Raw genomic sequence first — 25,054 nt, forward strand, 5'->3', positions numbered from 1 at the left:
TGGAAGGGAATGGTTCTGGTTGACATTAACTGAAGTGATGTCTCATGCCCGGCTGGGTTCCCATCACTCCCCTCATCCTGTTTCTTCCCCACAAAAACTCCTCTCACATTTCCAAAGCGGAGCATGGAGAAACAGAATGGGCTAGATGTCAGGGAGTGGAACGGAGACCAGCTCTGTTCCTCTCTGGAGAGCCCAGTGACCGTCTGACGTATTTTTCTGCAATTTCCACCTTCTACTTTGTGCTCTCTGAAGGAGTCTATTGGTTTGCCATTAGCTGATCGCTATCATCAATAAATAACTCTGAGACGTGACTATCAGTCTGGCCTGGATGTTCTGCCGATGGCTGGTGTCTGATCTTTCAAAATCCAATTACACAGCACTTCTTCCTGGAGGCAGTTTCACTCTGAAATTGATTACAAATTCTTTGTACTTTAAACCATAAACTAAAGCCTGTGAGCTGCTGGAAACCTGCTGTCTGGGTTAAACAGTCCCTACACACAATAACAATCATTGGTGAGAAGTTAATCAATGCATTATGGTGATAAATATATAATACCACAGCTTTTTCCAAAAGCCACTTAATTATCACTTTTAATATATACAAACTATACACACTCTACAGAAATATGTAACTATGGTACATGAAGTCTTATTGTACGTAATACAAATCCCTTCATAGCGTGTGGTCCTACTCTCTCCGTTCGGTTCATTCACTGCAAGAATTCTTTGCTCTTCACTCAGAAGAGACAAAAGATATTTTTTCAACAGATAATATCTCTGCCCCCCCACTTCTATCACTCTCTCTCTCTCTCTCTCTCTCTCTCTCTCTCTCTCTCCCTATATCTTTCACCCACTCACCATCTCTCCCCTTTTCTCTGTATAATGGCCGGAGGTCAGTATGGTTATTCCAGCCTTAGGGTTAGGCTCTCTCCCAAGCTTCCTCTATATCCAACTCTTTAGTATGTTTGATTGTAATATATAGATATAGCAATAATGTAAAGGAGTGATGAGATGTTGGGATGTGATGTAGCTTGAAGGCATAGAAATGCTGCAGCATTATAAATAACTTTGGAAGAATAAGGTGGTTTAAATAGGTTTTGCCTGGTTATATTTATATTTCAAGGAACCTACCTGGGTAGTGAGAAAAATAACTAATGTAGTTAATCTCAGTTGATCTTTTGCACTTTTGTACTATGTTGGCTTTATATAGGTGTTGTCTATGAGTGATATGATATTTTAGTGTGTATTTTTCTCAATGAGATCAAGTTACAACTTGATGACCTAAACTGCTAAAAGGGTAATGGTGAGATCAGAATGTGAACAAGTCTATCTATCACCACTAGATGGCAGAAATGACTCATATGTCAGATGAAAACACTGGGCTGCGTATCTTAAAGTTCCTGATACAAGACATTTCTGAACCCACAAAGTAGTGATCTTACATATGCCACTTACACACTAGAAGGCTGAAAAGACTTATAAGAATCTCACATCTGAAGGCAATCTGCTATTAACCACAGAGGTTTTAGCCTCAGACTATTTGTAATACTGCAACTTGATTTTTTCCTATCATGCCCCTGTTGGAAATTTGCAAGAGTAGAAACTGATAAACAATGGAGCAGACACAGAACCAGCAGTTTTAAAGGACTGTATGCACCAGTCAGACTAATTGTACAGGATATTCTCTGGTTCGGTAATCTTATATCAGTTAAAAGGACAATAAGAATAATTGGATTCTAAGTTAGCAAAACTGCTGTACTGTGAATCTTACAGTTCAAACATAAATTGAGAAGTCCTTCTTCTTGTTTTAAGTACCAAAAAGTTTTAATGTGAGGGAGAGAAATGTTTGGGAAGAACTCACATTTTCAACTACCTGATCATATCTTAAATCCCTGCATTTGTTGAAATTGTCTGGTGCACTGAAAATATCTATGTGTAGTCTGTTAGATTGTTTAGCGGAAGTCTTGTCCTCTTTAGAAGGTAAATATTCCACTGGTATTTAAGGCCATGGTTTGTACAGCTCTGGGTAGTCTACAGAGCCAACACTTAAACAAACACCACATGCATGTTTGTTGAGGATTCTGATCTTCACTCTCCTCTAGGTGAAAAGATCCCAAGCCTGTCCCATTAGTAAGTGCTAAAATTAGAACAAAGTTTATTTAAAATTGAATTTAAAAAGAACATACCAGAATATACTATGAAAAATTCACACATTTGAAAGTAAATTATTAAATTCTGGCTTCGCTTCAGCCACTGCAAAATTATATATAGTAACGCGGGGTGAGTCGAGCGCCGAAGGGCGTGGAGCAGGACGCACAGACTTCTTCTACATGGACGAACATTTCATTGAAACATAAAGACGACGTCACTCACGTGTTACAAACAATGAACGCAACACGGTTACCACTGTAACATGCGTTATTGTATAGAGAAGAATAGAGAATGACTAGAGAGTAATAGTTACTTTTCTAAAAGTTTATAGAATTTACAAACTTGCCTTATTTCTATTTTTATTCCAAGACATTAGGCTCAGACAAGCAAATCACAGACCCCAATTGAACATCCCCAATGCGTGAACTTCTGATGTTCGTTTCTATGGCAACCGACCAGACCAAAGGGTTGACGTATAGCCGGGGTCAGCGCGCACGTTCTCCTTCACTGATTAGTCCAATCTCACGCGCCGACCCACGCTACTATTCACGCCGCGAGACATCACAGTGGGACGCGAGGGGGCTGGACGGGAAATTACGAGAGCGTGTAATTAACCTATTCACAAACACGCGATCCACTCAGTCTTAATCATGTACAAGGAAAAATATTGAGTGTTAATAAAAAACTTGTAGTTAGACGTGCTGGTAGTCGACCGCTGCACTTTGAGATTCTGTAAGAGCGCGCCATCACCTGTAGAAAGAAAGGGGCGTGGCGTTGCGCGCGAGGAGAAGTGATCCGGTCTGGCTTTGGACCGCGAGACGTCGGTACAGTTTGCTCGTGCGAGGTTTGAGTCAAGCACTATAAGAACTTGCGCTAAACTACCGAGTCGTCCTTTTGCTTAAAAGCAAGTCCTCTGCAGTAATAATCCGAGCGCGGGATTGCCCGAGTTCTCCACTCAGCGCTCTGCATGTCTGCTTGTCGGCTCGTGCGGGGAAATGGACACGGTGATGTCTCGGACACTTGGAGCCTTGCTGGCTTTGACTTTACTGCGCGTGTTCCCAGGTAAGGACATGGCAGACAGCTCATCACTTAATAAACACGCTGCTTAAAGGTGGACGAACTCCGCCAGTGTAATAGGTCTGAGCTAGGTTGAGAGTAAATTTAGAATGGTTAACTACTTCATTTATTTTCTCATCGGAATACATTCACTACAGTGATAGATTGCAAAATGTACCCTGTCGAGTATATTTGCTTATCAAGAGGAAATCTGTAAGTCAGTAAAAAAAAAAAGTCATAAAAAGAGCCGCGGAATGTTTTTGGTCATAGCAATCTCTCTCTCTCTCTCTCTATCTCTCTCTCTCTCTCTCTCTCTCTCTCTCTCTCTCTCTCTCTCTCTCTCTCTCTCTTTCTCTCCCCGCTCTATCACTTGCTCTCTCCCCTGCTCTCTCTCTCGCTCCCTCTCTCCTCTCTCCTCTCTCTCTGTCTTTCTCCCTCTTTCGTTTTTTACATTTAAATAAGTCCCAAAGAATCACAAAATGAAAAAAAAAGAAATTTAATCAGTCTTAGACATGTTATTTTTGGAAGAAACACCCTTAATTAACTCATTCAAATAACACAATCATGATTAAAGTGTATTTATAATAATTACAGTTTTTCTCAGTCTCTTGTACATTTCTCAGATCAAAACTGAAATTCTCAAAATACTTGTTCATCCTCTTCTATTCACTTGTATACATGATAAACACAGCTTCTCATTCTTCTGAACAAATAGCAAATTCTTTGGCACATTCATGCAAATGATTATATATAATGGTTGTTGTAATGTCTTTATCAGTTATTATCAGTTATATCATGTTAATTAAAATGTATTGTACTTGTTCTCTCTTACAGTCTTAGTCTTAGGCATTTGTTTTTTGCATAAGTCATTACATTCAAGTGTTGAATCAGTTGTCATACTCTGTCTTGCAAATGTTACATTTTGATTAGATTTTTTGGTAAACATGTCCTGTATTGATGAAGTGCACTCAAGGGAATCTTTGCTTTCACTTAAAAAGGGAAGTATGTGTATGAAGCAGCGTGTGTGCATGAAGCTGAGTGTGTGTATGAAGGTAAGTACTATATAACTGCCTCATCTTTCTTTTCTGGGTCACAAATACATGGTGTGTGAGCAAATTACAGTACAAACAGTAAAAGTATAAATGTGTATCCTGTCCAATCTCTTGTAAATCTATTACATACAATCTGTAACTACTGTTGATATTGATCTATGCCACAAAGGAAATATATGACACACAGTGCAGCCTGGTTTCATTTTTCAATCATTGTCATCAAATCCACAGTCAGAAAATACTAACAGAGTACACCCACAGAGTACACCTACAAAGTACACCTACAGAGTGCACCTACAGAGTGCACCTACAAAGTACACTTACAAAGTACACCTACAGAGTGCACTTACAGAGTACACCTAGAGAGTGCACTTACAGAGTGCACCTACAGAGTGCACTTACAGAGTGCACTTACAGAGTACACCTACAGAGTGCACTTACAGAGTACACCTACAGAGTGCACTTACAGAGTGCACTTACCGAGTACACCTACAGAGTGCACCTACAGAGTACACCTACAGAGTGCACTTACAGAGTACACCTACAGAGTGCACTTACAGAGTGCACCTACAGAGTGCACTTACCGAGTACACCTACAGAGTGCACCTACAGAGTACACCTACAGAGTGCACTTAGAGAATACACTTACAGAGTGCACTATTTTAATGACAAGAGGGTTAAACATTTTTACTATCTTGCTCATAAACAGTGACACAAGGACTTGTCATTCTGAGGGCAGTGACATGTTCACTGAAATAAATGTTTACTTTTGAGATATAGACTAAGGTTTCTGAGCAAGATACGAACCTTTGCAGGTAATCCGTGGTGTGGTACTGATGTCTGTACAGATTTTGAGAAATACCCTCATTGTTTTCACCTATTAATGATGATTTCAGAAATGCACCAAAGAGACTGAAAAAAAACTGTAAATGAGATGTGTAGCAAGAATTTGGACACGGGACAAATTACACAGAATTGTCTAACCTGTAGACTACGTCCTTAACTACAGATATGCATTCCAGTGTGGCTGTAGAACCTTGACTCAAATGTCACCATTTCTTGACTCTGTATTTTAATACTCTTGTGTATATGATGTATAATTTTCTTGCAATGACAAATGTCATTTTTTAAATTAAATGCAGTTTTCTTCCTCGTGTGCTGATAAAAAGTCCAGATGACTCATTCCTAGAGCCAGTGTGCTCATTGTCAACATTAATCCCTAGCACATCTGAAGTCAAAGGAGATTTTAATCCCATGAATTGGCATTTTCACATGCATGGACAAGGCACAAATTCACTGTCATTCCATCTGACAAGATTAAACTGTGAGAGATTGGGCTCCAGCTTTTCCTCTGGGCTTTAAATATGGAATACCAGGAGAAAGGGATACATGCTGTTTGCAGGGGGAGATTCCAAGTGAGCATTAGACATTTCATAGACATTTCCTTGTTTGCAACAGGAATTTTCCTACTTGATAAGTTTGAATGGCTGTTCTGATCATCTGGGGTATATGATATTCTTTGGCCATTGGTAACATGACTATGACTGAGTACAACTTGAGCAACTGAGGATTAAGAGCCTTGCTCAGGGGCCCAACAGTGGCAACTTGGCAGTGGTGGGGCTTGAACCAGCAACCAGCAATTACAAGTCAAGTACCCTAACCACTGAGCTCCCACTGCCCTTGACATGGACGGTCTTCTGTTTCCTGTGTGGTCAGTAAGCGGTGCATTTGGTGTGGGACAAATGTCTTATTGTTGGACAGCAGCATTACATTATGTGTTTAGTGAGGCACTTCGAGGCCAGATTAAGATTATTTATAGCTGTTCTCGTCTGTGGAAGAGCCAGCTGCGTTGTAGAGGAAGACCTTGGATACCTGTAAGCCTTTTTGAAATACTGCTTGGGGCTGCGTATGCTCAGAATAAAAGACAGCTAACTGGCTTGTGAACAGGAAGCACTGATGAACTTCATAAACAGTGCCATAAATCTGCGTGGTGTGCAAAAAAGCCCAGATTGTACCTCGTTCTTCATTGTAACGTCTCAGAATGTTTGAAGAGACTTGCAATAAGAAAAAAACATCCCTTAACCAAACCTATAGGTCTAAGTAAATGTTTTAATGTCATGGCAGGGTGAGTCATACCAAGATACTGTTAAATATCTTTATTTCTAACAGGAATGAATATCACTAACTTCTAAGAGCTGTTGAATCCAAATATGTCTACCTTCGCTGGTGACCCCTCAGCTCTGACACTGTGAATTTGCACAGTTAAGACAGAGACAAGAAAAGAGATAAGTACCCCCAAACCCAGTTACCTCACAATGTTTGCTATTGTATAGGGAAAACACTAATCGTCACCACATATATTGATTTCTGCCACCTGCCTGCTTTGGGTGTGTTTGTATAGGTTTCTTCTGTGTGCTACATGTGCCTGGATGCTCATGCTTTTCCTTGCTTTCTGGGGAAGGATTTCTTTTCTATTACAGTGCTATTGAGGAAACAGAAGAATACACTGACAACCTTGGCATGTGTAGATTACAAATCTGGTACCTGAATGTCCCAAATCAGCAAGAATATCGTACAGTAAACAGGTGTGCTAACTCATTCAGCCAGTGTGCTCCATCCCAGAGTGCAACCCCAGTTTTAATCTCCATACACACTCTTGCCTTGCATTTCTTACATCACGTAGAAAAAAAGGAACGTCTGATCACTGTTAAATTGAAGGCTCAACTGTCTACTGCATGAATATTATCTGAACACCTAATGTAAAATGTCTTTATATAGCACTTTTTACAACATGCGTTATCGCAAAGCAGCTTTACACACGTTTGGCTCCAGATCCATAACAAGCAAGCAAGTGGCGACAGTGGCAAAGAAAAACTCTCTGGGTGGAGTAAGAAAGAGGACCCAGACTTGAGAGAGAAGCTGTCCTCCTCATAAACAGTCCATGCTACGCTACGACATACGTCGTCCACAAGGATGCACAGTAACTCGGTTCATTCTAGCATTCTAGATGGTTAGATGTGTTTAGTTCTGCATAGCTGTAGGATTCTCTGCTTCTCCTGTGGGTCTAGGACGGGTGAGCAGGTGGTGGGACGTGGTAGCGTGAGTGGTTCATGGCTTTGGAGCAGGGCGCACATCTAGCCAACGGGAATATAGCATCTAATAAAAACAGAGGTACACTTGAGAGTAAACAGTGGCATAGGGACATACAGACGTCCAGACAAGCAAACGATCACCGACTTCGAGGAAGGAAAACACTGGAGGGATTTACACTGAGGGGAGGAAGAAGGCAACAAGACACAGGTGACACTGATGAAACCTAACGGTAGGGAAGCGAGGGACACCTGGGTGAGGGGTGTGGTAACACGAGAGGAAAGAAAACGAGGCACATGGCAGACGGCGCGACAGGTCAGAGAGAAAAAGGCAGGGGCACGTGGTGATCCCCACCGTGTGCAGGAGGATGTTGGCGAGGGGGCTGTTGCAGTCAGCTTATCGACTGGTACCACCAGGACGTTTTCTGGTGTCACTTTCCTTTCAGGACATTTTCTGGTGTCATTTCCCTTTCGTCCTCATTGGTGTCAAGATCAATGAATATGGAAATTTGTAACACCTTGTTTTCAACATTTACAACGTTCTCTAACCAAAAAAACAACCAAACGAAAAATCAACTGTTACAGAATATTGTTTGTAGTCTTGTGAAAGGCTGTTTGAAGCAGAGGTAGAATATAAACATTTCAGTCCTTGCAAAAGTTGTTGGTCTTGGTCAGATTTGGGTCAGGCTGGCTGTCCATCCAGATGACCTAACAATTTCAGTTTATTTCCTGATGTGGGATTGCAGCAACACTTCCTGTCGTTAATCATCCCTTTCCCATTCCGGTTAGTATAAATTTAACAAAGTTAGCGTTGCTGATCTCCCATCATTGAGCAAGTTGATGTAACAATTCTCAGTATCTCATGCATGTTACATATAATATCACTATGTCACCAATTAGAATAAGGCTGCTTTTTAATGCTGTGTTTTAAGGTTGTGTTTTAAAGCTGTGTTTTAAGGCTGTAATTTAAGGCTGTGGTTTAAGGCTGCATTTTAAGGCTGTGTTTTAAAGCTGTGCTTTAAGGCTGTGTTTTAATGCTATGTTTTAAGGCTGTGTTTTAAGGCTGTGTTTTCCTCTGTCCACAGATTGGCAGCACCATATCTAAATCAATAAAAGTTAAACAGGCCTGTAATCATATTAGAGTTGAGCCTGCATGCGTGCAGACATGTGATTCATTGCAGACGTGTGATTCCGTGTAGACGTGTGATTCATTGCCTGTTCATAGGTTTTGTGCTTATTTGACATTATCTCTAGGTTTAGGCTTAGCTTGTTTTATTCCTAGATAAGGTAGGTTGTGCACAACTGGGGAAGTGAAACCCATATGGTTCCGGATAGCATGTTTAAAATCCACAGCTAAACCTTGCGCTCCTTGGACAGTGTTTACCTGCTCCTTGTTTACCTTTTGTGTGGTGTCAATAATAGTGTCTGCCTCGCAGACCGTGGTACGTCATGGTGCAGTCTCAGACAGACAGACAGGGATGATGAGTGTGTGAGTGTCTGCGACTGAGGAAGGCTCGTTGGCTCTTCACAGTGGAAGGCCGGAGCTCATCCACTAACAGCAATTATGCTGGCGCCCCGCTCAGCCCTGCAAATTACACGCCCACAGAAAAAAAGAAAAGAGCAAAAAAAGAAAAACATGTTTCAGTTCATTAAGACTGCAGCTGTTTCACCACTGAAATCGAGCGTGCATTTTCTGGTATATTGGTGATTTGTGTTTCCAGATGAATCAATAAGTTTGATGGGTTTTTTTTATTTATTAACCATGCATTTCACTACAAAAATAAATTACAGAACTGTGCAAAATATGGCTAAACATTCAGTCTGGTATGAAATGAAATGACAAATTTTTATTTCCTGCACATTTTTTAAATGCTTTCCATTAAAGTCTTTAGACTTGTTTATATTCAGGTAAACAAGATTAAAAAAATCTATCTTTCTTGTTCACACTGACAGGTTGTATTGTTTGTGTTAAGATCTGCATATTTTAACTACAGCAATTCAGTGTTAAATCAACATTTGGTTGGAGCTTAAAGCATGTAGCTGCCATACATTTTAGTGAACTTTTAGTGAAGTGTCAGATTTCCTAAAATTCTCAGTTCCTCACACGTTGACTCGTACAGTTGCCAAAACCATTGGGCCTGTCATATCTCATTTGAATACTTTTAGTAATTACAGGGACTTAAAGGCTGTGGCCAGCCCTGACTGGAGGCCAAGGTAATGACAGTGGTAGTCTCCTCTAATCAGCGAGAGGAAGCTCAGCTTTGTCTTCCACACCAGTTACCCTGCATGCATGCACATGCACATGCCCCCTGCACAGGTGCTGGTGTGTTAGCACGCCGGAACCCTCTCATCTCTCTGCGCCCTGCTGGGAGTACTGATGCCGTCGAGGCAAAGGTCCGCGCTCGGATGCAGCTCGGACGGAACTCACCTGCGCACGCGTATGCTGCTTTGTTAGATCACGGCCCTTCGCCGCTTGATCACAAATGGCGCTGCAGCCGGCCCGGATCTGTCCGCACACTATTTTTGAGAGGTCTGGAACGGAGGCAGAAGTGGGCATGCCAACGGGCACCGCCAGGCCCCTGCTGGGAGCGCCTCACGGGTGACCGAGTCCGAAGTGTCATTTTTGCGCGGCGTGGGCGAGGGCAGTGGTGATTTACAGCAGGTGGAAGCAGCCGGAGCGAGCAGGATAATGAGACTGTCACCCAGCTAAATGAAGCCCTTACTCCCAGCGCTCACTGCTGATGTGTGTGGTGGTGGTGGGGGGGCGGATCTCCCATAGACAACTACGTGGGCCACGTTTGTGAGTCGGACGCTGCAACCTTTAGATGGGATGCCGCAATGGGTCAGTTCTCTCTGTCCTTGACGGCCAGACAGTCCGAGTTTTGGACCTGTTCCACCTGCCAGCACACGTTACACATTTATTCCGTAGAAACACCTTGTGTGTGTACAGCTAGAGTCGTTAGCCCATCTGCTGCGCTGCACGGGCCGTGTTCGGTTGTGTTCCAGGTCAGTCTTTGGAGCTCAGGACTGTTGCTGGTGGTATACATTTGAGCGGCAGGCCACGCTCAACCCATCAGTCCAACTGACATGTGAAACCCTCTAGCAGCACACCACTTCAGCCCAACCGCCCAGAACCACGAGACTGCCAGGTCAGTACCACTGCTGTGTTGAGAATGATCCACTACCCAACTCACATCAGGCCAGATGTGTCCATGTGCTTAGAAAATGACTAGGATAGCTGGGGTAAAGTGACAAATTGTACACAGCAAAAGCTACAGTGCTACGGTGTGTAAGTTTACACCTGTGGAGCTCACCTGTAAGGTAGGCATGAGCTCGGTGGATGGGGATTCCACAGTTCTTTCTTTTTTTCCAGCTCTGTCAGGAAGCAGTCTCGGCCGGACTGGGGATCAGCCAGATGGAAGCCGTGACCGAGATGTGTCGGGCAGGTCTTGTAAGGCTAATCAGGCATAAAGGAGCCCGTCCCAGTGGTGGCATGAGGGCACGAGCGTCGTGCTGCTGTCCTGCCAGCTAGATTAAACATCCACCTGCCTTATAACTCCACCGCACGTGTTATTAGACTTCAGTCCACTTTCTCCTAGGGATGGACCAGTATGGCATTTCCTGGGCTAATACAATAATATGATAATTGGTACCTTATTGGTACGATCATTTTATGCATTCCAAAGAAAGTTCAAACTATAATATTTGAATGTTAAACTGTAAAAATGGATCATTATTGTCACAGGTAAATCAGACAGTCACTCTTAACACAAAGGGGAACAAAAAATGTTTCATCATTTTATTTTCTAAACTTCCTGAAACGTTAAGTGCCTTTTTTCTGCCTTGAACAGGTGCAGGTATAAGAAACCCTTTCATTGAAAAAAAAACATAACCGCAAAACTGTACGGTCACCAATATCAGATTTAGTGAGTAAACAGCAAAATAACAAAAGTAAATAATCCACCTGGGTATTATCCACACGAGACCTAAATTAAACAGAAGTCTTAATCTGATGGATAGATGAAAATTAATGCTTGTAATTATTGCCTGAAATTCCAACATTGAACAGACAACAATACATTTAAAATCACAGTATCACAGTGAGAGCAGCAACAGCACCCTTATTAACCCCTTCACTCCCTCTCAGCCCCACTCACGTCACGTCTGCTCCACGGGGCCAGACACCGTAGACTTCAGCCTGGGCTCTTATCTTTAAATTCATTTTTATTACGCCTGTCCCTCTAGCAGCCCCAGAAATTACTTTGATGTTCCTAATCTTGAGGGGTGGCAGCATAGATGATTATATCGCCACTGGAGGACAGAAAGGCAGTGGTGTACTGCCTGTCACCTGCCAACGTGATTAGGTGGAATAATCAGCCGTGATGGAACTGACCTTGGGGTCAGTGTGTTTAGCAAATTCGCTCCCTCTGGTCGGTCATTACCAACACCAGCAACCAGAGCACCCACTTTAAAACAGAAAGAAGTGAAGTGGATTTCACGTTATTGTGCGATTTAAAATAATAATTAAAAAAAAAACAATTCCTTGCCTTTAGCAGATTCTCCAATATTATGTTACATAAATTTTAGCACCCCGAAAAAGGAAAAGTTTGTGTATTGATAAGTTGGGGCCTCATCCTGGGAACTTTGGAAAGTGACATCCAGAAAGGGGCTTCAGTTCCAGACAGAGTTAGTGAGAACTTAGATTAGAATAGTTTCATTTGATCTGCGGTGGAAAGCCAGACTTTTTTTTTTCTCTCATCCCAGTCTGTTACCTTTCCATTACTATTTCAGGCACCGATTTTGCCCACTTCACTTGCTAAATCGATCCAGTCCCAGTTCCTCGTGGTGCGCAGTGTCTGTGAAACCTGCCTGGAGCTGATAAGCCAGCCTGGTGTTATCCTCTGTGGTGGGTCGGTGTGTCCCACATTTTCCTCTGGAAGATCTCACTGCATACATTCAGCGCTGCCCGTCAAACTGACCTCCCTTGATATCTAGCCTGGATGAAGTTTGAAGGTTCTGAAGGTTGTATTGCATAAGAAAGTTAGCTGTCAGTTCTACAAGAGTTGGGACTACCCTGTTTGCCCTGTTTTTCTGAAAAAATGTTTGCAATAGGCAGGCAGTTTTGAAAATGGGAATTACGCCACATGCACCATGAATGAATGTTTTATCATGAATGTTTTACTAGAGTTTCTGGTTTATTTCCTCTCTATTATACTCCCATTATTTCTACTTATACCAAAGTAGCTTTGTTGTGTATTAGGTTTGAATGCGTGGCGAAGCGCTCTGAGTGTCACAGCCTGGTCGGCACCCCCTCACCCAACCCAACCAGTCTGCCCCCACCAGTCCCAGTCAACAGTCACTTCCCTATTTCGAACACCCACTTATTAGTTCAGCTCCTCGTTTCCTTTCCCTGCTTATCCCAGCGCTCTCTTCCAAGCCTGCGCTCTGCCGCCAGCCGCCAGGGCTTGCCTGGCTCCCTCTTAGGCTCCCTGTCTGACTCATGGACCGCTTTGTTTTGCTGATAGCTTGATAAGCTTTTTCTCTCCTGTTCAGATGAATGTCTGTCTGCCCCTCTGGCACCTTGCTTCCTGACCCCAACGCTGTGGCACATTGAGGAGTCCTTCTGTTTTTGCTTATATGAGGACTGACTGGTCTCGTCCAGGACTGGGCAGGGTAAAAATGTGTGGCACACCTCCTTATTTTAAGGAAAATGGATTAAAATGTTTCCTTGGCCTTTGTGAAGTAGCATGTCATGTGTGAATGTAACTCTTCTAAATTCAATGGCGTTTCTAAAATGTCTGCCCTTTCCGTACTGACAAGCCCAGTGGCTCTGTGGGCTTCACCCATGGACTTGGCAGTAACTCCATTGCAGTGAATCGGAGCTTTAGAGAGCATGTATTATTCCAGAGATGCAGCCTGTTCCGCTTCAGCAGGGGAGAGTGGTGAGCCTGTCAGCATAAATGCGGCACAGTCCATAATCCCAACGAGTTCATTCACAGTGCAAGAACACCGAAATGTATCTGTATGCTCTCAGACCAGCGTGGCAGGTCTTACAGCAATGCTTGAGGTTGAAGTGGACCTGTGATTTCTTAAGGAAATATTGAAATCCCTGCTTGGAAGTACACATTGAGTATATCATGGTGGTCTTGATGATGGTACGTTAGGGTACTGTGTTAGGACCCCAGGTTAATGACCAGAGTTGTGGTTCATCTTTAGACAGACTTTCCCAGCTGTCTGCTGTTTTTTGCCTACAAAATGATCTACAAGGCACATAGAAACGGACAGTCAGATGGGATGTCTGTGCAGTCTCACAGTACTCCAGAAACTTCCAGACCCTTCTGTTACAGGTATACAAGTGCGTTCTGTAGATCTTCAGAACTTAACACAAAGTAAACCACTGTACTGTCCCAGTCAAGCACTTCGTTCACATAGGCATCAGAGAGACAGAAGCAAGTCAATAGTTACTTTGCATGTTCTCTGCTAATCAATCAGTTGGTAATCAATTCGTCAGGTTTGCTTTGATCCATTATAGATCAGTATACACAACTAATCAATAGATGATAATGTGCTAATGTGGTCTCTTCCACTGTTACTTACACAGTGTTTCTTGGTCAGCAACCCTGTTGGTGTGTAAACAGATGTTAGGCAGTGTTCCATGATCATCCTATTGAATGATTTAAACTGCTACAACACAGCTGGACAGGGTATTGTTCTCAAAGTCATGTCCATCTGACCCAGTTCTGACCCAGTTCTGACCCAGACTTGTCTATGCTAAAGTTAGAGTGAGTGAAACTGCTCAAACGAAGCTATTGGGGATTCCTTTGTGTTGCCCTCAGTGTTGTGCTTCGATACGATAAGGAGAAACACTGAACTGTGTGTCAGAGCTGGAGTTTGGTTCTGCAGTACTGTCAGGATGGAGTTCCCCTCCCCAGCTGTTGTGTTTGAAATTTTGGCCAACCTCCATTAGCCAGAAAAAGACAACGAAAGCTGAACGAATAACCCAAGTTAGCGGATCAACAGCAGTGCTGGAGCAAGCTTAGCAACCTCAAGTAAAAGCCACACACACACACACACACACACAGAGAAACACACGTGCACACCCACACACACATACACAGACACACACACACACACACAGAAACACACACACGCGCACACACACAAAAGCACACACACAAACAGTAGAGCTGTGTAATGATAATGGTAATGTTACGAAAAGGCTTATGTATCGTATCTCTAGTTAACATGAGCTGAGTGATGGTTTAGACATAACCTGAGTGATGGTTTGGACATAACCTGAGTGATGGATGTAGATATAACCTGAGTGATGGTTTGGATATAACCTGAGTGATGGTTTGGATATAACCTGAGTGATGGTTTAGACATAACCTGAGTGATGGTTTGGATATAACCTGAGTGATGGTTTGGACATAACCTGAGTGATGGTTTAAATATAACCTGAGTGATGATTTGGACATAACCTGAGTGATGGTTTAGATATAACCTGAGTGATGGTTTAGATATAACCTGAGTGATGGTTTAGACATAACCTGAGTGATGGTTTAGATATAACCTGAGCGATGGTTTAGATATAACCTGAGTGATGGTTTGGATATAACCTGAGTGATGGTTTGGACATAACCTGAGTGATGGTTTAGACATAACCTGACTGATGGATTGGACATAACCTGAGTGATGGTTTAGATATAACCCAAGTGATGGTTTGGATATAACCTGAGTGATGGTTTAGATATAACCTGAGTGATGGTTTAGACATAACCTGAGTGATGGTTTGGATATAACCTGAGTGATGGTTTGGACATAACCTGAGTGATGGTTTAAATATAACCTGAGTGATGATTTGGACATAACCTGAGTGATGGTTTAGATATAACCTGAGTGATGGTTTAGACATAACCTGAGTGATGGTTTAGATATAACCTGAGCGATGGTTTAGATATAACCTGAGTGATGGTTTGGATATAACCTGAGTGATGGTTTGGACATAACCTGAGTGATGGTTTAGACATAACCTGACTGATGGATTGGACATAACCTGAGTGATGGTTTAGATATAACCCAAGTGATGGTTTAGATATAACCTGAGTGATGGTTTAGATATAACCTGAGTGATGGTTTGGACATAACCCGAGTGATGGTTTAGATATAACCTGAGTGATGATTTAGACATAACCTGAGTGATGGTTTGGATATAACCTGGTTGATGGTTTAGACATAACCTGAGTGATGGTTTGGACATAACCCGAGTGATGGATGTAGATATAACCTGAGTGATGGTTTAGATATAACCTGAGTGATGGTTTGGACAGGTACCTAACAGTATAACACTATGTGTTTCCTATACTGCAAACATACAGAAGACTTTAGAACAAGCTGTTGGTGAATATGAATAATTGAAGAGGACATGTTGCTTTTCCAGATGAGTAGAAACATGACTGTATGAAAAATGCAGTAAGAGAGAAAGATATGCAAACTATGGGATGATGTCTCTCAAATTGAAATTCTCAAGCGGCAGCTCTGTGGAAATAAATTGTTGTATTTTGGGCAACCTTATAGCATTAGGTTCCCTGCAGGCAACACGAGACTTGCCTATCCAGCACAGGTGGTGTGACCAGTTCCTATTAACCTCGGAGGAGACCGCTACTGACAGGCCAGTTATTCGGGCACCATGCCTCACTTTCAAACTGTGGAGTTCTTGGACACGTATCAGGCTGGATATCATTTTCCATTTTCCATTTTGTCCTTTCCATATGTCTCATGTCATGTCACGTCAATGTAGACTGGATCATTCGCACAATGTCTTTTCCTGTGTGATAATCTGTTTATTAGCCTTGGATGGATGGTTAAGTTAATGACAAATATTGCAGAACCCTATGTGATCTAAATATTAACACACACACAGGATTGAACAGATAACATGCAGGTCTCAGTGCAGCTGTTCTGTAACAGAAGGACGGAGGGTCAGAGGTGATCCTGGTATGGATGGCACTCTGCCTGTCCTCTGCCCCTTACCGTGGCAGTGTGAGTCCCAGTGCCTGCTTTCCTGTGCCCCTGACCGCAGCACTGAGGAGGGATGGCATGAAGCCCCCAGACCATCTACAGCAAGGGATTGTGGAGGTTATGGCACAAACAGGGTGGTGACACCACAAGGTCATTCTCACAACGCATAAATGTTACGTGTTTGCTAAATAAATAAAAGAATCAGTTTTTATTTTGCCAAGAATTTACATTTCAGTGTTAGCAGTAGTTTTGAATTCTAGATTTATTCTTAGTCATATTGTATTAACTTATTTTTAGTCACAAGCGTTATTATTCACAAAATAAACAGTTTCAGCTGTTATTATTCACAAAATCACAGACTCTGAGGTAGCCATTTTATGATCAAGGCTAATTAAACATGTGACACAATGACATTGTCCTCTCAAAATTATAATTTAAAAAAAAAAGCGATTTTTATGGATTTTGAAAATTCTCATCTGTAGATTTTAGGTGCTGATGGTGCTGACTCATCACTGCAGTCCTATTGCCCTGTAAAGTAAAGAACTGAAACTGGGAGAATTCAGGGTTGTTGTGTCACAGGTAGACAGGGTAATTGGTCATTTTTGTCTAGCAATTTCCAAGGCTGGTCTTGTGCTAGAGCGTGTAGCAGTGTTAGTGGAGGAAGGAACTGATTACTGAACTGGAGCAAATCAAGGCTGAAACTCCCTGCTTGTGTGTGTGTGTGTGTGTGTGTGTGTGTGTGTAAGAGGAGCTGTGTGTGATGCGAGCTGTTCGTGCTGTGCAGCTGTACCAGATAAGGGACACCTGCGCCCTCTTAGAGATCCTGCACACAGTGTTTCCTTCACAAAAGGCAGAGGAAGAAATGATACTGTGAATGAGTGTATGAAGGAGAAGCTTGTCACTCTGGTACCATCAGAGCTCTGAACGGTTATCTAAACCTGAACCTTCTGTCACACTGTCTTTCATGGCGTATGTGGTATATGCCATAGCCTGACATTTAATCTTATTCCTCTGGTATATTGTGAAAGGCTTTGAACCTGTGACCTTGTTTTTATAGCTTTAGTGCGGCAACTGTCACAGCTTATGCAGATTAGTGCAGAATTCCTCAAACAGTATTGTTATCGTTGGAATAATTGTGCTGCTCTCCAGGGACCTCATAGCTAGTCTGCTGTTTGCCAGGCTTCTCTTCCATTCTGTGTCTCCTGGTGGATTAAAGCAAGGTTAAAATCGACACAGCCTTGCTATGTATTTGTCTACTTGTTTATTTAACCATTTGCAAATGTAGATATTTATTTTCATTTAAGTTTTTTCTCTTCTGCATGGGCAGTAATAATTGGTAAAGACCTGTGTGAGGATGCAGGCGTCTGTGATCTATGGTGAGGACCAGTGTAAACTACCCATATGATTTAGGAGGTAAGCTTGCTGATGAGCCCAATCTAAGCACAAAGAAAGCTGCGTATGATTGTTACAGCCTGGCTACTTTTTTATTTTGTGTTCATGTGACCATGTGACCATGTGCATGGGTCAGGGATAGAGCACCACATGTTGTGATGTAACCATGTTACCAGGGATGGAGCACCACATGTTGTGATGTAACCATGTTACCAGGGATGGAGCCCCACATGTTGTGATGTAACCATGTTACCAGGGATGGAGCACCACATGTTGTGATGTAACCATGTTACAAAGAGGAACAAACGTGCAACCCCTATGATAATGCACTGTATTTCTTGACATCACTGTGAGGATTAATACACTGTAATATGATTCTGCAGACCCTCGCTGGAAGAATACTGCTACTAAATACCTCTGAATCTCAGTAACTGTAATTCCTGGAATTGGGTCATCAGTCGTTTCAAAAGGAGAATAAGTCTACCGCAGTTTGGATGCATTTTAGATCTGCTGACTGCTCTCTGCAAGGTCCGTGTTCTCTTATAGGATAGAGGATGCGGACAGATAGCCTTAGCTGAACCCCGGACACCACTGTACAATGTCAACAGTGTATATTCAGATTGCCAAATGACGGTGCTTCGAATTTGTCAATTTGTTTCACAGATAAATTTCATAAATAAGGAATAAGAATCATAAGGCCTGATTGTAAGGCTGTGAATCCTTTTTCTTAGGTTCATATCCTGTATAAATAATTCCAGTTAGCATGTAAAAGCAGTGTAATTGTTGCTGTATTTCATAAAGGTTTGTAAATATAAATTTTTGGATTTTTCTCACAGATGGAGCTAATCATGAAGAAACTATGTACATAGCATTATCACCAGGGTTCTCACCTCATTTCTGCTGGATTCATGTTGATCCGCAGAGCTGCTGCTGTTAACACGTTGGTGTGTGTGTCAGTAGTAGATGTCAGACTTGTCTTATATTTCCTTGATATTCAAAGAAAATCTAGAGAATGCAGAAAAGGTTTGTTTATAAGCAGATCTGCTCCTCACCACACTGACCCACCTGGACAAAGGGAGGGGTAATGATGTTAAAATGCTGTTTGTAGACTACAGTTCAGCATTTAACACCATCATCCCCTCCCTACTCACTACTAAGTTGGAGGATCTAGGACTGCATACATCCCTGTGCGACTGGATCTCCAACTTCCTAACAGACAGACCACAATCAGTACAGGTGGGCAACTGCGCCTCATCCACCCTCACCCTCAGCACTGGAGCTCCTCAGGGTTGTGTCCTAAGCCCCCTGCTCTACTCACTGTACACCTACGACTGCACAGCCACTTCCAGCTCCACCGTCATTGTCAAGTTTGTTGATGATGCCGTTGTCATGGGCCTGATCTCGGACAACGACGAGAGGGCCTACCTGGAGGAGATTAAGCACCTGGAAAACTGGTGCCAGGAAAATAATCTCCTCCTAAACGTCAGTAAGACAAAGGAGCTGATCGTGGATTGCAGCAAGAAGCAGGAGCGGCACTACCAACCTGTGAGGATCAGTGGAACCACGGTGGAGAGAGTGGATAGTTTCAGGTACCCTGGTGTTCACATCTCGCAGGACCTGTCCTGGTCCCGCCATACCAACTCCCTGGCAAAGATGGCTCGTCAGTGTCTTTACCACCTCAGATGCCTAAGAGACTTCAGACTGCCCTCCAAGGTACTGCGGAACTTCTACACCTGCACTATCGAGAGCATCCTCACGGGGAACATCACAGTCTGGTTTGGGAACAGCACCAAGCAGGACAGACAAGCACTCCAAAGGGTGGTGCGTTCAGCAGAGCGCATCACTCATACGGAACTTCCTGACCTGCAGACCATCTACTACAAGTGGTGCCAGACCAAGGCCAGGAGGATTGTGAAGGACCCCACCCATCCCAACAATAGGCTCTTCTCTCTGTTGAGGTCAGGGAAGCGCTTTCGCTTTCGCTCCCCGAAGACCAAGACAGAGAGACTGAGGAGCTTCTTCCCACAGGCCATTTGGGCCCTGAAGCAGGGAAACTGATAAACTGTGGGGACCACCACCACCATGTAACGTATAACTGTAAATATGTTCAATTACCACCATGTAACATATAACTGTAAATATGTTCAATTACAAGATGGAACTGTACATTGTGTACATACATATATACATATCCATATATACATTCTACATTGTGTATATAAACATAATATACATATATTGTACATACATTGTTAATACATTTTTGTGTATATATAGATATATATTTATACTGTGTATGACTATGTATGTGACAAATAAACCAAACTTGAAACTTGAAACTTGAGATCTTATTTAAACATTTATTCTCGCACATGAGTTTTGAAGCTGCAGTAGGCAAAAAAATATATATATAAAGACGTTTTTGTCATATTTGCTAAAACAGTCACTACGTCCTGACGGTAGTACATTACACAGAAAATCTGAAAAAAAAATCAGGATCTTCTGGCCCAATGCCATTTGTAAGAATTCACTGTGCCTGAATCAAAACAGCCAATCAGAGCCAGGAGGAGTGTCTGACAGAGTGTCTGAGCAGTGTCTGTAAGGCATTTCCCATTTTATTGCGATATTGCAGTTGGGCTAACGTTAGCTTGTTTCCGATGCTTAGGCTACTGGTTAGCGTGGTTTTATTTGTGAATTGTCCAAAGAGGCCAACAATTCATGTCAGCTTCTGTTATCAAATATGTAAGCACTGAAATAAGTGTGTACTTTACCAAATAAATCTTGCTGTAAATTACCTATCTTGTTTGTTGGCCAGCAACGTCCACAGCAGCCTCCTCTGCAGGGAGGGGCTTTGGAGGTGGGGCCAGAGCGGGAGAGGGAGGAGCCTGGTAGTTGCTTCTTTTGAAGCTAAGTGCGCTCCCTCCTCGGTCCTGCTGACTGCAGCTTTAAGTAACTTTATTTGAGTAATCTGTGAACTAAAACAGGAACGTCCCACTGGAAATCCCCTCAGATGGACTTTTCAGCGATGCTAACTCGCCTGGTCCTTATTACATCACCAATGTTAAAAACAAGAACTGTAAACCATTGGTGATGTTAGTTTAACTGTTCCAGTAAACGCTGGAGATCTTCCTCTTAGCTGTAAAACCTAAAACTGTACAATTTAAACAATGCATTATTCTTACCAATGAGCAACTGGTCTACAACTGACACCAGTTTATTTTTTAAGTTGGTGTTTTTTGCAGATTAGGTTTAATCACAAGCTACTGAGGTTAAGCAGATGTTTCTACAGAACACCTACCCTACTGCAGTTCATACTTCTGAGTGTGAGATCCAGCAGTCTGCACTATCGCAAACACGCATCGTGGGCCCATTGTTCTGGGGAGCTCAGAGGGGTTTGTGTCAGGGCAGTCTGCAGAGGTGCCAGGCGGGCTCAGATGGCCTGGTTGTGCCTGTGTGCCCTATGGAGGGCTGGGATGAGATGGGTTTGAGGTTCTTGGCCAAGCCTGGAGCCCACAGCACCTGTGTCTCTGGCAAAGGCCTGCGTCATCCTGAAGGCACGCAGGAGTGCCCTGGGGACCCCAGCACAGTGCCACTCTTCACTTGTGCTTTCGAGACAACAGCTCGGTTTGCCAGTATCTGTTCAATACATGGTGACGAGAATTCCTCACCAAGTGACTGAGTGCCTGCCATTATCTTGTGTTCTTTTTGTCCACCTGCGTGTATCTATTAAATTAACCAGCCAACGCTTACCTTGTACCTACAGTGGCAACTTTATTAAGTTACACCTTTAGCAAATGTGCAGTTACAAACTGTAACTCCTCTCCAGCTATAGTAATGACAATAAAAACGAGAGAAAGTGCATCCAACTGCAAAAGGTTTTGTTGAGGTTTTGGAACAGGTTGGAGAGGCTGCAGTCGTCATACTCCATGTTATGAATGATAAGGCTTCGTTTGTTGCGGGTGTATCTGTATACGTAGTCAGCCCATTCCAGGCTTGGTAACAAGAGGCAGAATCCAGACGGTGTTTGAGGGTCTGAAAGGCAGACAGAGTTCCGTAACCAGGAAAACTAGCATACAAAGGGAAGGCTCAGGATGTGACGTGAGAGTGGCAGTACTTCACAAAGAGGATTTGCAAAGGAGGGGATTTAAATGGGGAGCCCTGAGTATGAGAGTGAATGGTAGTACTACCTCGTTAGTATTCAAATGAACCTGGTCGAAGGAGTTGGGTGTGGCAGGTTTGGTGAAGTCAGTGGAATCCGTGATGGCTACACACAGTCGGCAGCAGGGCCAACCACACTCCACCTCATTCATCACTGATGACCAGCTACACCCCAGCAGATGGAGATTCCCCTCCATCACTGGTCAGTGAGTACTGAGCTGGCACATTTTGCAGACCCAGCAGTGATGCAGAGGCTTTTCACAGGCCAAAGTTACCGCTGGGTTGAGGGTGGCCTGCCACCCATAACTATCCAGTCTGTGCCGCTCTGGGGTCAGGCCATGTCTGAGCCTCTAAAGCAGGGGTATCAGAGGTATTCAGACCTTGAATCTGGACCAGAGAACTTTGGATCTCAAACCCAACTGAGTAAAGTGAAAGATTTAAACCTATCCGCTGTAGGGCCAAACGGTTCTGACTGAGGACTGTAACTGTGCCAACTGCACTTCTGCACGAACACAACTGTCACATAATTATGACAAAAACCTGTCACCACCACTAAGACTTCCTGGTGCGAATTTAAAGCACAGCACTTGTGGAAAAAGAAACTCATGACTGCAGAATGGTGCAGTAACTGCGCCGCATTGGAAAAGAGGATATTGATGGCAAATATGTACAGTTCTCTGTTTTTTATTTTTACACTCGTGCCTTTGAGTCTTCATTTATCTTTTAATGAATAAGATTTGTAGCTTTAAATGAAAGCTACATCTAATTGGCTTGAATAGTGCAGAACGCCCCAGTTAACCTTCTAGCTAAAGTTAGCAGGCTCTGATGGTATCCTCTGAGGTTGCCATAGCAGCTCTCTCTCTCTCTCTCTCTCTCTCTCTCTCTCTCTCTCTCTCTCTCTCTCTCTCTCTCTCTCTCTCTCTCTCTCTCTCTGTCTCTCTCATCTGCATGGAAATGACAGCCCGTGGATTAAAAAACTTGTATTCCCACTGCTGACTTCTAAATATTTACCCTGAAGTCAAAGACGGCTGCTGGGTGTGGAGAGTAAGTGCTTGGACCATTTAAGGCCAGAGTCATTTCTTTTTTTAATACTTCATCTCGCTCTGCTCCAGATGGCACGCCCTAGAGCTGGAGCTGTGGTACGAGACGATAAGCATTCGCTAGTTTTGTGCGATAGCTGCTCCGAAAGGTCCCACACTGCAGGAGACACACTGTGCTTCTCGCTTGTCTTTGTGCCATTTCTTTTCTCACATTTGAATGACATTTTCCTACTTGTGGATGACAGCAGTGCCTGGGCGTCGCCAGCGTCTCACTCACAGGTTGTGGGAAACCAATTTCTGTTAAGTGCTGAACATTAACACTGTCAGATTTTTCAGGGGTTCACCTTACAGAGCAGAAATGTGCAGAGACACCTACAATAAGAATGACATAAATTAACTTAGGACACAACTGCTATAGTTAAAAAGAGTAAAGTAAGGAAAAGGGACTTAAATAAAGCAGTACTGATAATAAGTAGACTTATTAACTGATTAAACTATATCATTAATGAGTAACTTCTTGAAAATGAAAACTAAATCAGTGGAATATGACTGACTAAAGACACAGACTTACTGTATGTGAGGTACCTAATTGCGTGTGTGTGCGTGTGTGTATGCTTATGCGTGTATGTGTGTGTGTGTGTGTGTGTGTGTGTGTGTGTGTGTGTGTGTGTGTGTGTGTGTGCTCATAAATTAATGTTACTGGCTTGAAATGGCATAGAAAAGTGAATTGCAGTATGCACTGAATATTGAATATACCAGCTAAATGAGCTTTAGATTACTGTATGATGTCATGCATTGCTTTGGTATTGTGATGTTTGAATCTGTTGCGAGTGAACTTGCATTAACTGTAGTGTGTGTAAACACAATCCATTCAAGTTTGAAAGCTCTGGTAGAGTGTCAGCTCTTGTAGTTGAGAACAGGTTCCATTGATAATGATATTGGACGAATTACCTTCCTGAAAATGGCGGGAGTACAATTAGCTTTGAACCCAAAGAGATGATAGGATGTTTTATCAGTAATTTTAATGTATTGGGGTTCTGGACAAACAGTGCAGGAGTAGTTCTTAAGAACCTCATACATCAACAGAATTAACTTATTTGTGATCCATGATATTAAAGCAACATTGAGTAAGTTTGTTGCCCGTCTTTCCCTAAATTAACCTCATGATCTAGAATCAGGATGAGGAAGTTGAGGATTCTGGTTTATCATGTAGCGTAACAGGTGTTTTGTTACAGTACACATGTGAATGTAGTGTATGTCAAAGCTTTGCTCCTGACAGGAGAAAATGCCCTCTACAAAGCATTTGCACTATTCCCATTCATTTATCTATACAGCAAACAGCAGTTTGTGGTGGACGTAACACTCGATACGTTCGGCAGAGATATGAAAGGTTCTCTGGGATTGCAGAGTCAGCCAGTTCTCTTCCTCGTGCTCTCCTGGGGATGTGCGGAGTGCTCAGCTCTCCTTCTCGGGGAAGCTTAAGGCTGCACATGCACTTCCCCTCCACGACTTTTGAGCGAGCGCCCCTGGATGCTTTGTTTACCTGCTGTGTATCACGAGGCACTGTGGTGTTACAGGGACGGAAATCTATGGAAGCTCAGTGGTGAAGGTACTCCACTAGTAGTCGGAAGGTTGCTGGTTCAAGCCCCACTGCCAAGTTACCCCTGAGCAAGACCCCTAACCCTCATTCACTCAAAATGTACTCAGTCATAATTGTAAATCACTTTTTATAAAAGTGTCAGGTAAATGCTGTAAACGTGAAATAATTGTGATTGTCCTAATCACTCTCTGAGTGGTTGCTGTTGTGGTTGCGGAAGTGGTACTGGCTTCTTCTTCCCCACCGGCACTGACTTTTTCTTCAGGATCTCACGCAATCCATAATTCAAGCCCATGCCATCTGCCTGTTGCATGGATTAATGTTTCTTGCACAGATTTTGTAGAAGGAGACTGGTTTCATGTGCCAGGGGCGGAACAGAGAGTGGCTTTGTGAAACGGTCCCATTTTGTTCCCTGAGACTTTCCAGGGCAGAGATGGAGAGCCTCTCATTCTTGTCATATTCCGCGTAATTGATGCTCTCAGTCACATGCGAGCTTCC

At 43.0% G+C, this 25,054-nt stretch overlaps 1 protein-coding gene across 3 annotated transcripts in view; it reads left to right on the forward strand.

Annotated features, from left to right (window-relative positions):
* Positions 1-2,760: 2,760 nt before the first annotated feature.
* The window catches only part of esamb (endothelial cell adhesion molecule b), a 33,611-nt gene continuing 11,317 nt past the window's right edge, over positions 2,761-25,054 (forward strand). Inside the window, exon 1 of one of the 3 annotated variants that reach the window (XM_081699777.1) lies at positions 2,761-3,213. Coding sequence is in view for 2 of the 3 variants with exons in the window: in XM_035533925.2 (XP_035389818.1) it covers positions 3,147-3,213 (67 nt within the window). In the remaining variant the exon portion in view is untranslated. The remainder of the gene's footprint in view (positions 3,214-25,054) is intronic. The other 2 variants (XM_035533925.2, XM_035533926.2) reach the window with 2 other exon arrangements.

The sequence above is a fragment of the Electrophorus electricus genome, chromosome 17 (genome assembly GCF_041902795.1).
Source record: "Electrophorus electricus isolate QZ-2024a chromosome 17, ASM4190279v1, whole genome shotgun sequence".
NCBI lineage: Eukaryota > Metazoa > Chordata > Actinopteri > Gymnotiformes > Gymnotidae > Electrophorus > Electrophorus electricus.